The sequence below is a fragment of the Ictalurus furcatus genome, chromosome 15 (genome assembly GCF_023375685.1).
Source record: "Ictalurus furcatus strain D&B chromosome 15, Billie_1.0, whole genome shotgun sequence".
Lineage (NCBI taxonomy): Eukaryota > Metazoa > Chordata > Actinopteri > Siluriformes > Ictaluridae > Ictalurus > Ictalurus furcatus.
Window position 1 is genome coordinate 3,137,448 of NC_071269.1, and position 16,155 is coordinate 3,153,602.

At 37.5% G+C, this 16,155-nt stretch overlaps 1 protein-coding gene across 2 annotated transcripts; it reads left to right on the top strand.

Moving 5' to 3' along the window:
- Positions 1–2,259: 2,259 nt before the first annotated feature.
- Positions 2,260–8,836, top strand: r3hdml (R3H domain containing-like). 2 transcript variants are annotated; one of them, XM_053643817.1, is made up of 6 exons: positions 2,260–3,015; positions 3,649–3,968; positions 4,079–4,197; positions 4,942–5,044; positions 8,108–8,223; positions 8,309–8,836. In XM_053643817.1, exons 2-6 carry the CDS (start codon positions 3,690–3,692, stop codon positions 8,439–8,441), a joined length of 750 nt encoding a protein of 249 aa, XP_053499792.1. In that variant the 5' UTR covers positions 2,260–3,015; positions 3,649–3,689; the 3' UTR covers positions 8,442–8,836. The 2 variants fall into 2 exon arrangements, with proteins under 2 accessions (XP_053499792.1, XP_053499793.1); XM_053643818.1 differs by having other exon boundaries at positions 2,998–3,075.
- The last annotated feature ends 7,319 nt before the right edge of the window (positions 8,837–16,155 follow it).

A 16,155-nucleotide genomic window follows, 5' to 3' on the forward strand; every position in this document is an offset into this window, starting at 1 on the left:
TTCTATTACAGATTGTATAATTGTGTTTAAATTCTGGGACAGTCCTCTAATTCAGAGGTTAAGTGTCTTAGTGAAATGAAGTCACAGAAAGCCACAGTTGTGCCCTTATGAAAAGACTGAAATACCACTTTCATCTGGTATGTCAATTATTTAAATGCTACTCCACACTCTTGTTTTTTTTTTTTTGTTTTTTTGGTGTTTATTTATTTATTTATTTATTATTAAATATGCATTGGGGTCCAAAAGTCTGAGACCACATTGAAAATCTGAGATTGTTTTTTTTAAATTTTTTTTTATTTAAAATTGGAAATAAACACAAGGTTTAAGAATTTTGAAATATTTCAAACAAAGAAAGCAAATGTTCAATATCTTGGATATTTAATATTCAAGATTCTACACTGTGTATAGGTCACTACTTAAACGTAAATGTGCAAGTGTGCGATATTGACCATGTTAACTGCTTTGTACTGCTTAATCTCTTCCAGTGAAGCGTGAGTTCAGACGACACTCTGATGGAGTTGATCTAAAACGGTTCATAATAACAGTTTTTGCACAAACTTGTGGAGTCCATGCACACCGTCATTAAAGCACAAAGGGAACATAAGAAATACAAAGAAATGCTGAAATTCATGGAACTTTTTCAAAGATCCTACTCTTCACTAAAGTTGTCGATAAAATAAATTGCAATGAAAATGATTGTGTGAAATTCGAAAAAAATTCAAAATAGAAGCATTTCTATTTGGTCTCAGACTTTTGGACCCCACTCTGTCATTATTATTTATACCTGTACAGTGTATTTGTTAATGGTACAATATATAAACATTATTACATTGTTATATATATCCTCACAACTCTACTGTTAATGAGTTTCTCCATGAGGTAAGACCTTAGGAATAAGCAAACCTAAACCCATGACTTCAGCAACAGCAGTAATTTTCCTCTTAAAATCCGACTAGCCTATTGCTAGCTCTATAATGGACCATAGTGATGTCTGTTTGTCTGGGAGAAACTAAAACAAGTGTCATTGCACGATAGCAATGTTGGGTGAACATTACACGGCCTCGGCAAATACCATAAAGGTTCCCAGCGTGTGCAGTAAATGCTGAATTAAAGTACTGTATGCCGTGGAGGAATCCTCGTGTGAATACGAGCAGGGACGTCAGCAGTGATGAGTGCACTTTACTACAACCTACGCATACGTTCAGTCAGTTGAACCTGGTTTGGGGTGGTTTTAATAGGTAACGGATAATTTGTCCATATGGGGAAAATTGACTAACATACACTAGTAAAAGTAAAATAATACATGCAGTATCTGTATCTCCAACAGTTAATTCTCTTACAGTTTCCATGCTCTCAGTGACCCCGTGCAGTGGATCTCTGCCAGTCCATGGCATGTACCTTGGCACTACAAGCAGTCTAGGATGAGATGTGTTGCACATGGCATAACTCCTTCAAGCCTTCCTGGAATCCTGGACATCTGGTGTTCCTCTCTTTTCATCCCCACCATGCGCTTATTATTACACTTCTTTCTCGTGTTAATGTAGCTGTGAGAACGCATCCACCTCACATGATTAAAGCTTTAGATCAAGTTGAAGTGTCCATACAAAGGTATAGTGACATAAATATACAAAGGACCAGTGACATTATCTAGGAGCAGTGAGGGCAGGAATGTGATATTTATTCATTTAAGGCACAATCGATCATCAAACAATTTCTCCATATTAATAATGTTTCCTTAAAATACCTTCATGACAGTTTCGCTGACAATGATTAAAATAATGCCAGTAATCAAAGGGAAATATCAAAGAAAATCTATGGTTCTTTTTCTCCTCCAGCAGTAAAGCTCCATTACTTCATCTCTGAGTTCAGCTGGTAGCTTTCAAACGGAAACAGGAAAAATGCATCATTCTGATTGGTTAATGCTGTTTCTCACCATTGCAGCTTTTAGCCAGTAAAATGTGGTTAAACGAACTACATACACGTGACGTCTTGCGCACTCGCTCTATTCAAATAATACGAATATTTCCGTTATGACTTCACTTATAACTTATTATCTCATAATAATCAGATTGTTTTCATAGTTATGGCTTAGTAGCTCAATTATCTCAATTAGGAGACACTATGCCAAGGTTATGACTCATTATGTCAGGATAAAAAGATGATTATGACTTGGTGCCTCATAATAATAAGATATTATGTTATAATTCTAAGTTTTTATGTTAGAATAAAGAGACACTGCCGTAAAGATGAGTTCCTATCTCACGATTATTATCTTTAATGAGATTTTAAGTCATAGTTATGTTAATTTTGAGAATCTTTCTCTATATATTATACTATACTATGTTATACTATACTGATTTTTTTTTTTAATTGGCAGAAATGGGCCTCTACTACGCTCTGGATGGAGATCATGTGTAATCTTAACATATAACATAACACCAATGCTATTTTAACATAACAGATCATACTATATTTTCCCCAAATACACTCAGACCTATATGTGAGGTGTTCAGACAAATGTGCAACATATGATATGTTGACGAAAATTAGCATGGAGTGAAATTAGCATATTTATAAATGCTGCTTTTCTCAGGCTTCAGAATGAGTGAATATGGATACACAGGGAAGTAACAAATGATTGCAGTCCTTTTTCATAAGCGGTATTTAAATCCACCAGTTAAAAAGGAATCGAATGATCCTGCAGAACAACCCCCACGCACCCAGGTGAAGTTTTACATTCCGATCGATTACTTCTGTTTAAAAGAAAAAGACCGTTTGTGGGGTTTGGCTGAGGAACAGCGGGAAGCCTGGCGCTCACGACGAGAGTGTGTGCTGAAAAAGCAAAAACTCCCATCAATGTGTTTCGTGAACCCAGGGACCATCCCTGTGGGGGCTGAAGAAGCTTCAGAGCTTCTGCTCTTCGACGTCAGATGGCTTCAAAGGCTGGTGTTTAAGTGCAGATCTCTGCTCACTTCCACACTCAACTGCACCGAAGTGCTGGAATCCTGACTGAAGGTATGCAAAGTGAGGAGCTCTCATACGTTCATTAGGGGGATTGTAGGGCTTAATTACCAGGTAAACCATAATCTAGTGCTCATATTCTGTAAGTTTTAAGACGATGGCTATACAACTGTTCACTTAGCTGCAGAGTTGATTTGTGCATTCATATTTGTCTTCATTTGTCTATCACCAAAGTGTCTTCTTAAATGAATTAAAACAATGTTATTTTTAGTTCAGTTTATAATTACATCCTTCGTCTGCGTGTGTGTGTGTGTGTGTGTGTGTGAATGCACTTGTTCTTACACTTGCATGTATATTTGCGGTACTGTTAATGAGTTTGCTCAGAGCATTGGTGCTCAAATTTAACGATCTCTAAAACGAATACTATTTCCACTACTCATAGGCTAGATTAATTCTATATCACTGTTACTCGTCTCGCTGAATTCATTTTTGAATAAACCTTATGCAAGCCAATATATTACTTATAATATTTATACGTTTACATCTCCATATTTGTGTCATAAAATCCATATAGTCGACCACAATGCATCATTTCGAAGAGTGTTTTCAACGTCTAGTTTAGATTTTTAATAATAATAAATAAATAAATAAATAAATAAATAAATAAATCAACCCATTCCTTCACAGTGGCAAGACTTTATCCAGGAAGCTCTTTCCACAGCAGTGCCATGCGTGTGTGCTGCAGTCACCTGGTCTTGGCTGCCATCTTGTGGGCGATGCCGTGCACCAGAGCAGCTGTGGCTCTGACCAACACCACAGAGCTCTCTCCGCTCATTGTGGCTGATTTTGGGATTGAACTGAGCTGGAGGAACAGCAGCAGCGGCGGTGATGCACCTCATAGCCGGAGGAAGCGCTACATTTCCTCCAGGGATATGATGGCTTTGCTGGACTACCACAACCGTGTGCGATCTCAGGTCTTCCCACCTGCTGCAAACATGGAGTACATGGTAGTGCGCCTCCTTGTCAGTTATGAAATATTTGAAATATTGTTCAACAACTGAATACATTAGTCATGATTGTTTTTAAAGAGTCTTCTCGTTGTTCTTTGTTTGGAAAGGTGTGGGATGAGAGGCTTGCTAAATCAGCTGAGTTCTGGGCCACACAGTGCATATGGGATCACGGGCCACCACATGTTATGAGGTACACAGGCCAGAACCTGTCCTTCACCACTGGAAGGTATTTAAACCTTGTTGGGTAGAATTATGATTAGACTCTTCTACTCATAATATATGCCTTATTTCATCATTGTATAACATCATACAATACTTTGCATTCCTTATCCAGTCCTGTTTGACAGCATTTGATCAATTGATCCTTTTCTCCCCCACCTAGTCCAGGACTGGTCCAAAACTTGAACTTTGTGAGAATTCCTTGCATGAAATGAAACGTATCTCAAAAAAATTCTTGATTGCAAATATTCTATTCATAAAATAATATCTGTATAACACAAGTCCTAACAAATCTGTGTTTTTTTTATTAAGTAAAACCTGATAAGGACTTAATTAGTGCTGCCGCTATGAATTGTGCTATCATCACGGCTGTTTTCAGTAAATAATACAATTTTCTCTGTGTCAATATTTGTAAAGAATGACGTACTTTTGTTTTGTTATAATTTGTTTTAACATGAAATTGATTTGAATGATAAAATAAAGATACCTGTTGATAGTGGACTCATACTTTTGAACCCTAATTTACATCACCTCTGTTCATTCATTTTATTATGGTTGGTTTCTCAAGGCTCGTTGGATAGTCCTTAACTTCCCGCTGAACCTTCTCTGATAGGGAATCCCTATTTCATAGGGTTCTACGAAGACTCTTTGTGGATTCCCCAAAGAAACAAGCCAAATAACTATTTCCCCAATAGTATACATGCTAAAAAAGATAATAATCTGGTCATCATTTTTTTTCATTTTCCTGTAGATATAGATCAGTCATTGAGCTGGTGAAATCATGGCATGATGAGAAGTATTCCTTCTCCTACCCCAACAGATGCACCGGCTCCGTCTGCACCCACTACACACAGGTAAGACTCACAAACTAAAACCCCGAAAGCATAAAAGTAATAGAACAAATTTCAGAAGCGGTGCTCTGCGGCTATGTGGTACAGTAAGTGCACATGGTTTCCCACTATAAAGAATATAAATAACGAGACTAATGCTATATTGTGTAATCCTATACTTGCAATTAAAATAGTATATGAAGTACAATCAATAGTTTTATTCCAAATCATTTTATTTTCAAAACTGATCACATCCATAGACAAACACACATTATTTATTCCTTTATCTTCATTAACCGCGTTCAAGATCCAGTGCGCACGCACACGCACACACACACACACACACACATACACACACACTCACATTCACACCTTGGGGCAAATTAGAGCCAATCCACCTACTTGCATGTTTTTGGGAAGTGGGAGGAAACCAGAGAACCTGGAGGAAACCCACAAAGACATGGAGAGGACATGCAACATCCGATCTCTACACAAATCACAAACAGTGAAAAGAATTTAAGCCCAGTACCCAAGAGCTTTATCTAGATAATCTGATTCACATATCCAGCTACTGGATCTTTTACTGTAGTTATGATCATCTTTTTTGGGAACTGGCTTAAATAAACATCAATAAAAGAAGCTCATGTGAAAGAGAAAGTGCTGCAAAAATTCAAAAGACGTGATCTGACCGCATGTAAAGTGCTATTGGTTCCTAATAGGATTGATATTGCTGAGTATTTTGTACACACATTTGTTATATTATTACAGTAATGTTGTTTTAGACTTTAGACAATGGGTATGGATGGATTTCTGCTTCACAAGAGGAAGGATGGGTGTATTCAATTCAATTCAATTCAATTCAATTCAATTTTATTTGTATAGCTCTTTTAACAATGGACGGTGTCTCAAAGCAGCTTTCCAGAAACATATAAACACAGGATAGAGATTTTAAGTGTGTGAATTTATCCCTATTGAGCGAGCCGGTGGTGACGGTGGCGAGGAAAAACTCCCACAGGTGATATGAGGAAGAAACCTTGAGAGGAACCAGACTCAGAAGGGAACCCGTCCTCATCTGGGTAACGACGGATAGAGTGAAAGTAAAAGAAAGTTCGTTATGGTTTTTATGTGAAGTCTGTTTTGTTGAACTAGTCCACTGTTCACTAAAGGAGACTTGAGTGCAAAATTGTACGTAGTAATTGCAGTCCTAAGAGCATAGTAGTAACCGTAGTCCCAGCAACCATGTGGAAGTATGTCCATGTGGAATTGAGGTCCAGAACCATTTCCATGCCGTACCATCCTAAGCACTCTCCAGGCTGTAGCCTCCAGCTGATGAGAGCTCCATCCACAGGTAGGGCGTCAGGATGGATCAGGCAGGTCCGGAGCGTAGAAAGGGTCAGGATCACTGGCATCTGCATAAACTCATATGTGGCTCGACAGAAGGAGAGCGGGAGAGGGAGGTAAAGAGAGGGAGAGACTGTTAGGTATGCTTGCTATCCCGTGATGGATAAGACTGTGTACTTAGCGTAAAAGAAAGTCTATTCAAGCTTGAGTAAACAAATATGTTTTCAGCCTAGACGCAAACACTGAGACTGTGTCTGAGTCCCGAACACTATTTGGAAGGCTGTTCCATAACTGTGGGGCTTTGTAAGAGAAAGCTGTAGCCTTTGCTATTCGAGGTACCAACAAATAGCCTGCACATTTTGATCGAAGTAGGCGTGGTGGATCATAAAAGACCAAAAGTTCACTCAGGTATTGTGGCGCGAGACCGTTTAGTGCTTTATAAGTCAATAGTAGTATTTTGTAATCAATGCGAAATTTTACTGGGAGCTGGTGTAGTGTAGATAAGATCGGGGTGATGTGGTCGTATCTTCTGGTTCTAGTAAGGACTCTTGCAGCTGCATTTTGGACTAACTGGAGCTTGTTTATGCTCCTACTGGACCATCCAGACAGTAAGACATTATAATAATCCAACTTAGAGGTAACGAAAGCATGAACGAATGTTTCTGCATCATGTAGTGACATTATATTTCTCATCTTAGCAATATTTCTGAGATGAAAGAAGGCTATCCTAGTAATATTATCTACATGAGCATCAAATGAAATACTGGAGTCAATAATTACTCCAAGGTCTTTTACTGCTGCACATGATGAAACGGAATGAATATCCAGAGTTACAATGTAATCAGAAATCTTACTTCTCGCTACACATGGTCCTAGTACAAGTGCTTCTGTCTTGTCAGAATTTGGTAAAAGGAAGTTAATAAGCATCCAGTGTTTAATGTTCTTTACACATTCCTCAACTTTATTAAGCTGCTGTCTGTCCTCTGGCTTCGCTGAAACATACAGCGGTGTATCATCAGCATAACAGTGTACATTTTTAAGATGTGTCTTATGTGCAAATGTGTATTAAACACTAGTTAAAAATAAAAGCTCATGTGTGAGTAAAAGTTGCTTCATAAGAGTATGCAAGTCTGCAATGATTTATTTAGTATTTAGTATTTATTTATGTTGAATTGGATAGTGAACGTCCATTAAACCGCATTGGAAGAAAAGGGACAGGACTTATAAGGCTGCGAATGATGTAAGGAAAATAGAGTCTGCATTCACACTATGAGAGGGTCTCAGGTAGTAACTCACTAAAATGGATTTGGAAATCCCACCGTGTTGATGGATTTTGAATGCCACACCTCTTTTTGTTCCTTTTTGTACCCACTATTTTATGGCTATGAAAATAGCAACAGTGTCTAAATACAAAGAAAAAAAAAAGGCTTGTGTCCAACCAAAATAGCAACACACTGGCGTTCTCAAGTAAATTATATTTGGGTTTGCATGAAGAAAAAAAAAAAAGACTTGTTGCTATAAAGTTCTTCAGGTTTTCCTAATGTTACGTAAACTGCATTTCAATTTCATACAAAGATAACACACACGGCTAAAAACGATTTTGGAATTCCACATTTCGACAAAGAAAAACAAATATCATTGATGAATCGACTGCAGAAAGTCTTCCTATGCAGAACACTGCTGTTTAAGTAAAGCTGGATTGCTGTACGTTATGAAACCATGCGTGCTGTTCATTTTGGATTGCAGATGGTGTGGGCCAGCACCAATCGGATTGGGTGTGCCATCAACAGGTGTTCAAATATGTATGTGTTTGGTGCTAAGTGGAAACAGGCCACCTTACTGGTCTGCAACTACTCCATCAAGTAAGACTAAACACAAATGATCCTTTACACAACCTTCATATTTAGTATTAAAGTTATAGTATCTGTGTTGTTGCTTATTTTGCAGAGGCAACTGGGTGGGAGAAGCTCCATACAAGACGGGAAAGCCATGCTCAGCTTGTCCTTCTATTTATGGAGGATCATGTAACAAGAATCAGTGCTCCACATCAAAACCCAGAACAAAGCTCAAGAGGTTTTAGTCACACTGATTGACGTGAATGAATTGCGACTGTCACAAGAACTTGGAAGCACATTTTTGTGTTGCACCACTATTAACTCAGTTGATTTCCTTTGTAAAATATTGCATTTTTACACCTTTTAAATGTTTTTTTATTTTATTTTATTTTATTTTTTTTTACTGTGGTCGAACTAAGAAATCGTCACACACAGACCCGCTGATTTAATCGCTGTAGTCGTCCCAAGAGTTAGTCCTGTGACTCTGTTGTTGTCTCTTGTCCTGTCCCTGGACTGTTTGCACTGTTTTGTATGTTTGCATTACTGTAAGAGTGGCATTGCCGTTAAGGTTCATGTTGAGAGTTAAGCACTTTTATGGTTTGTGTACACCCAATAAATTTTCTAACCTTGTGATGGCTTATTTGGAGTTGAATTGTGGTTCACTATATCCAAGTTGCTATATTTTCCAAACGTGTACCAGACTCACAAAAAGAACATTTGAACGATGTTCATTAAAAAAAATGACATTTCTTAAGGTTTATATATAAATATCTAATTAATACATATGCAAAAAAAAGATCCTACATCTGCATCTTCGTGTTACGTTTGATGGTCAGATCCTGAATAAAACCTCAAGCTATTAAAATTCTTAAGATTAATGTGGAAAAATTGAAATAAATATAAACAGGAAATTGACATTGTCAAACAAATTACTCAGAAGACAGATGGTGTAACTCGGTGATCATTCTGGCATTACTTTTTATAGCCCACTTTATCTCAAGTTGTGTTATATAAACTGACTCCATATAGTTGTTTTAATATTTATTATTGTAAATGCGTTAATGCTGGATGAAAAAACATGGATGATCAAGATGAAAGAACGCATCAGAAAGGACTGTACATATAAAGTGCATGCTAACTAGATTACACCTGCTTACAATTTATTTTATTCTTGATTACAATATTACTGTTACCATTATACATATCAGTTATGTATAACGCTGTTGGATAGTGTTGCTTATTCAAAGTCTGATCCTGGACCTGCTGTTAGGGAGAGGGTGAAAATAGGCTTTTATCACCTCCATAATGTTTTCCATTCATCCAGCAGGACCACTTGCGCTATAAAACACGAGCAAAATGGCTTTTAAAACCATAAACTGCGAGAGCAGGACCCCTTCCGGTTCATACAGTGAATTAGCTACAGTATTGTTTTTATAGCAGGGTTATACTGAGCAGTGAGGATTCATTAGAAGGGGATATTTATGCCATTCCAATTTTATTTCAGTGTTCAGAAGTCAGTGTTGAGTACTAGAGAAATGTTGCCTAATGAATAAAGCTGATATTGTGTGTCACTTCATCATTCATCACTTTCACCGTGACAGTGTGTGAGAACATGTGTGTGTGTGTGTGTGAAGTAGTAGTGAGTTTCATGAGGACACTCAAAAGTGAAAGCCCCTGTGGTGCTGTTGTGTAATTCGATGCTTTTAGCTGAGTCTATCATTTTATAGCCATGGGAAACTAAACACGGAATCATTTTCCACATGTTTAATGCGATATCACTGAGAGGGAATATTGTAAAAGTGTGGTTTCGTTATATCTAAACGTCGGTTGAAAACCGAACCTGTGCGTTCTGTTGAAAACAAAATCAGAACCTAATAATAATAATAATAAAAAAAATCCCTGTATGAAACGTAATGCGAAAGTATATAATGTTGCTTTTTATTTGAAAGAAATATAATCATTGAAATGGATTGTTTGTTTTTTTTTTAATTACAGTGGTGGAAATCACAACCTATTATTATTATAAAGTTATTACATTTTTAAAGAGGTTTTATAGTTATTAGCCTGTTTGACTGGTCACTTGAATTGAACAGGGTTATTCCAATCCTCAGTGTATCACAAATAAGCAGGTCTGTAAATAATATCAGCTTGGACCTAATGTATTCTGTAAGTGGGAAGTAATGTTCCTGAAATGAATCTATACTGAAGAGTTTCATGGAATCTTTTTTTAAAAACAAATTGCGGTTAAAGAGGTCCCAGGATACAAAAAGTTTGAGAACCCCTGCTCTAAACCACTACGTAACACAGTATCACTGTGTCTTTCCCTTTTTATTTTACTCATGCACCAAATCATTCTTTCTCTTGATCAATAGTCATGACAACCCTTGAAAAAATATGCACATTTGGAAGAAGAAAAAAAAAAGGCTGAAATCAACACAAATTGTCTATTTGAGTTTCTATCATCCTGTTGCTATGGCTACAGCTGTCATATAGATTGCTCCTCTATATGAGCTTGGTTACTGTTTAACTTCCCCACCCACATTTGCCCAGATTAGGAGAATCAATAAGATAACAGGAGTACCGGCCTTACAGAGCGCCGCCAGCACCTTCCTCTAAACAAAACAAAGAAAAAAGCAGTTTGTGGCACCAAACTCTTCCATCCACATCTCAAACTTTCGTACTTACTCAGAAAAGGACAGCAACAGCAAAGAGGAACAGCTGTAGAACTCGAGGAACGGCATGGTCAATGTTAACACTCAGGCCAGCACTAATATGGAGCTTCCGTATGGTGAGTAGACACACTTTCTCTCACTCTGTCTCACTCTGTCCTCTGTTGTCCTTTCGCTAACAGCTTGGGGAGGAAGCCGGTGGATTTGTGAACGAGTCCAGATGTTTCCCTGCTGACTTCAGGTAGAGAAACATAGCCATGTGGGACTTGTCACGGTTGGTGTGAAAGCCGCCATTGGCATCGTGAGAGCTTTTTGTGGAGTCTAGTTGTGTTTGGGAGGTGTGGCAGAGCCATGATGGCTGGTAAACAGGGCCTACATGTAGCTACAGGTGAATGATGCCGAGGGAACTTCCTCTTTTGTGTTAGGAACGGCAATATTTTAAGAGAATGCTCAGTGGAAAATATTTGCACAAAGTAAATATGCCAGATCGTTGAGGAATAAGTACAGTGCGCAGTAGGAAAAAATGATGTTGTCACTGAGTACTGACACCTGAACCAAATGGAAGTGAGGATGTCTTCACTGTGCCAGTTTGATCACTGGTGCATTTTATTTTGATCTAACGTGGATTGTTACAAAGTCTGACCTAGTGAACTATGAGAGAAAGCAGTGTTGTGACTCAAATGTTCCGGTTTCCCTTTGAATATCCATGAAAATGAAAGTCAAACTGGTACCATGTGCTTGTACAGTTGAGTGCAAAAGTTTGCATACCCATAGAACCCATAGATACCCATAGTCTCGTCATAGCTGTTTTAAACTCTTCTTGAGAATAACATACGCTAGCACGAATGGGTTACTCGTTTCAGAATACACCGACATGACACTTTCAACTTCTTGGAATTGTTTTTATTTGAATTGGATGAAATCAATTTTAACATCGAGATACATTTTATTTCTATTTACAAAAATGGCTGGGGGGTTGAACATTTCTTCACTCAAATGTGCATCTTTGACTTCATATCACCTCTGGTCATATGCTTTGTACATGATGCAATATTACATCATTTACGGCATTTGGAGCAGTCCAAATGAAAAAGCATGTATTCGACATCCAGTTTATTAGAACACCTACACGCCTGCTCATTCATGCAATTAGTCATTTCAGCCGTGCAATGTTGCTGTTAAAATCATCCAAGTCTAGTGCCTCAGTTAAGGTTCACAGTTCAGATCAAATCAGAAAGCGGGAAAAAAACGTCATCTTAGTGTCTCCAGAAATTGGTGAACTCATAGGATTTTCATATACAACAATTTTTTTTATGTGTTCCAAGACAATGGTGCGAAAACCAAAAACCGTCCAGTGAGCGGCAGTTCTGTGGGTGGAAACGCCTTGCTGATCTGTTAAATCTGACACGAAGACTCGCATAACCACTCTTTATAAATGTGGTGAGCAGAAAAGCGTCTCAGAACCCATCGAATCTTGATGCAGATGGGCTACAACCACAGAAAAGCACATTGGGTATCTCCACTATCAGCCAAGAACGGGAATCCGAAGCTATAGTGGGCACAGGCTCATCGAAACTGGACAGAAGATTGGAAAAAGACCAGATGACATTTACATGTAAAATGACATGTTATATGACGTGTTTAAATGGAAGGATACTAATTGTGTGCTTCTGAGTTTAAATTCCAGGAGCCGCATTTGGGCCCTTGAGTGAAGCCTTTAATCCTAACTGTTCAGCTATACGATTGGTTTCTGCTTCAGTTGTAAGCGCCTTTGGACGAAAGAGTCTGCCAGATAAATAATTGTAACATTTACATTTTGGCTGAATGCCCTTTAAGCCTCTCAGAATAAGAATCTCAGAATAAATGCATTGTACTGTACAGAGATTTCACAATCAAAGAATGCTTCAGATTAGTGTTAGTGCCAGTTCCTGCTGTGAAACTTTCAGAATAAGAGAAAAAAAAAGCCAAAACGTATGTATGATGGGTTACAACTGAACACAAACCACTCTTCAGTAGCAACTGTAGGGAATCATCAGACATTTGTATATTACGAACATTGTACATGTGATCATAAGTGATCCCATTTGAAAAACGAGTGATAAATCACCAGGAAGGTGAAACGCCATGAAATTGAACATGTGACCTCAAATAAACACATGGTCACATTTGAACAATATATTAGGCTCATTAGCAACTGGAAGAGTTTGTTTTCTAGAGGAATACAAACACTTGTTGAATACTGGAACACTTGCATTGAACGAAATGCAGATCATGTAGAACAATTATATGCTTTTGTGACATCTATTTCCAATAAACAATGCAAAAATCCCGTTTAAAAATTAATTTAAGAAAAATATAATAAATAAAACCAATACACCCTACAGTCGATAAATTAATACATTAAAATAAATAGATCATGTGAAAAAGAAAATCATATGTGGAAAAATTAAACCACATTCCATACTTGTGAAAAATTAACAGAAAATGTGGAAATAAATTAATCATGTTAAAAAAAAATCCCACGTGAACATAATCATGTAAAAGAATCACGTGAAAAATTCATATGGAAATTAATTAACTATGCAAAAAAAAAGTCACGTGAAAGTAATCATGCAAAAAAAAAAAATCACAGGGGAAAATAAATTAATCATGTAAAAAAACAAAATCACGTGAAAGTAAAAACAGGTTTTCAATTTTTTTTTATTGAACAGAATTAACATGGTTTTGCTATGTTTGGTATTTTTCATGCAAAAAAAGCTAAAAAAAATGATTAGGTTTAAACTGAACTCAAACTAAAACAATACATAATGCCTTTACAGCAAGATGCTGGCTACAAGGACCAGCTTCGATTAATTGTCTAGCCGTTACAACCTGGGCAAATAACTCCCCTGCAAACTTAACAGGATCCCTGGCTAAAAGTAAACACAACACATGCAATCGAAACAGGTCTGGAGCGAGGAGTTCTGTTTACCCTGAAAAACTCGAATTACTCGGAAGAGGAGGTCCAGCACTCGACACTTCAAGGGCCTGTTAGTGATGAGGCCAGAAGACGAAGCAACCAGGTCATAGGATTTTGAACCTGAGCAATGCTGCTAAAAGTGGATCACACATAATGCCTTGCTTCTAGGATTAGGAAATATTTATTCCTGATCAATAAGGTCATATATATATATATATATATATATATATATATATATATATATATATATATATATATATATATATATATATATATATATAAAAATCTGTCATTCTAAAGGCAGTTCCTGTAGTAAACCTTGCTGAGAGCAGGTCTAACAGAAACATATTTCTGTGTGCTTACATTTCTAATAAAAGTGCAGTCATGTTGTAATTCACTGTCACGTTTTCAAAAGATACAGTGATGTGAAAAACTAAGTACACCCCACGGAAATTGTTGGCTTTTTTGACATATTTGGACGAGCAAACAATTGATCCTCTTTGAAACAGTGCATGTTAATAAAGGATCGAATCACTCTTTCAAATGACACATGAGATTTAAATTTTGTAGTAATTTTCACAATTTAATTTAGCAAAAAACAGATCAGTCACATGGAAAAAGTGAGTACACCCTTACATTTATCACTCCTTCAAAACTATAAAATTAGAATCAGGGGTTCAAGATTGTGTGCCAGTGATTAGAACCTGCTCAGGGAGTGCAGGTGGAACCGGTCTTATTTATACCCCTCTCATATCTAGTGTCTGGTGTTCCCTTTGCTATTGAGGTGTGTGGTGTTATCATGCCAAGATCTAAAGAGTTCTATAAGGCCTTCAGAAAAAAAGGTTCTGAATGCCTATGAGTCTGGCAAGGGATTTAAAAAGATCTCCAAAGTATTTGAAATACAACATTCCACTGTAAGGAAAATCATCTACAAATGGCTCAGATTTCAAATGACTGCCAATTGGTGCAGGACTGGCCGTCCCAGCAAATTCAGCCCAAGAGCCCTTTCCGTCTGATGCAAAAAGAAGTCTCCAAGAACCCCAAAATTTAATCATAGGATCTGCTAAAAAGTCTTGCAACTGTTTCGCATGCTTCTATAATCAGAAAGAGATTGCACTAATTTGACCTGCATGTGAGGCGTGCCAGGAAGAAGCCTTTGCAAGACTACAGTTTTCCAATGAGTATATAGGCAAAGACCAGGAATAATGTGCTCTAGACAAACGTAGACCAAAGATAGCTTTTCAGGAGAATCACCTCATACCCACTGTGAAGCACGGTGGTGGAAGTGTTATGGTTTGGGGTTGCTTCGCTGCCTCAGGGACTGGACAGCTTGCATTCATTGATTCAACTCTGAATTCTGCATCATATCAAAGAGTGCGTGAAGATAATGTGAGGCCATCTGTCCAGAAGTTGAAGTTGAACCAAAAATGAACCTTTCAACAGCATAATGATCTTAAGCGCACTAAGAAATGCACCAAGGAATGGCTCAAAAAGAAGAAATGGAGGGTTATGGAATGGCCTAGGCAATGCCCAGATTTGAATCCCATTGAAATGTTGTGGGGGGGATTTGAAACGTGCAGCACATGCAAGAAAACCCTCAAACATCTTGCAACTGAAAGAAAATTGCATGGAAGAGTGGTCAACAATTCCAGCAAGCTGATGTCAGAGACAGGTAGACAATTATGCAAAATGCCTATAAAAATGTATTTCTGCTAAAAGGGGCAATACTAGACTCTAGGCCAAGGGTTTCAAAGATGATCAGATGTTTGCTTGTCCAAATATATCAAAAAAGCCAACAATTTCCATGGGGTGTACTTACTTTTTCACATGACTGTTAATTACGGGTATCGTCGTAGAAAAGAGGTACTAAACTGTACCGTTTCTTGTTGCTGGTGTGGTACTCTCACTTGAACACCTTTTGTACCTTTCGTAAAAACCCTTCTGTGCATCTCTCTGGATAAGTGATATGTGGTAGATTTTACAATTTAGTGAGTTAGCATGTCATCAGTTGGGACAGTGAGGTTAAGTGCATCCTGAAGTAGGGCTGGGCGATTTGACAAAAATATCACATCACAATAATTGAGGACATTTCTTTGATACACAATGTGTATGACAATATATAATTTAGTTAACAAACTGTCCGCAAAACAGTAGTAACATAACCAAACATTTTGACGATACTTTTCTTTTCTTTTCTATTGCCTACAAAGACAAAGACGATTAAGTTTTTTTTAAATTACGTCAAATCAACGACATCTATTCAGTACCATTCAATGTGTAATGATGACAAATGTAAAAAAAAACAAAACAAACAAACATCACCATACCGAC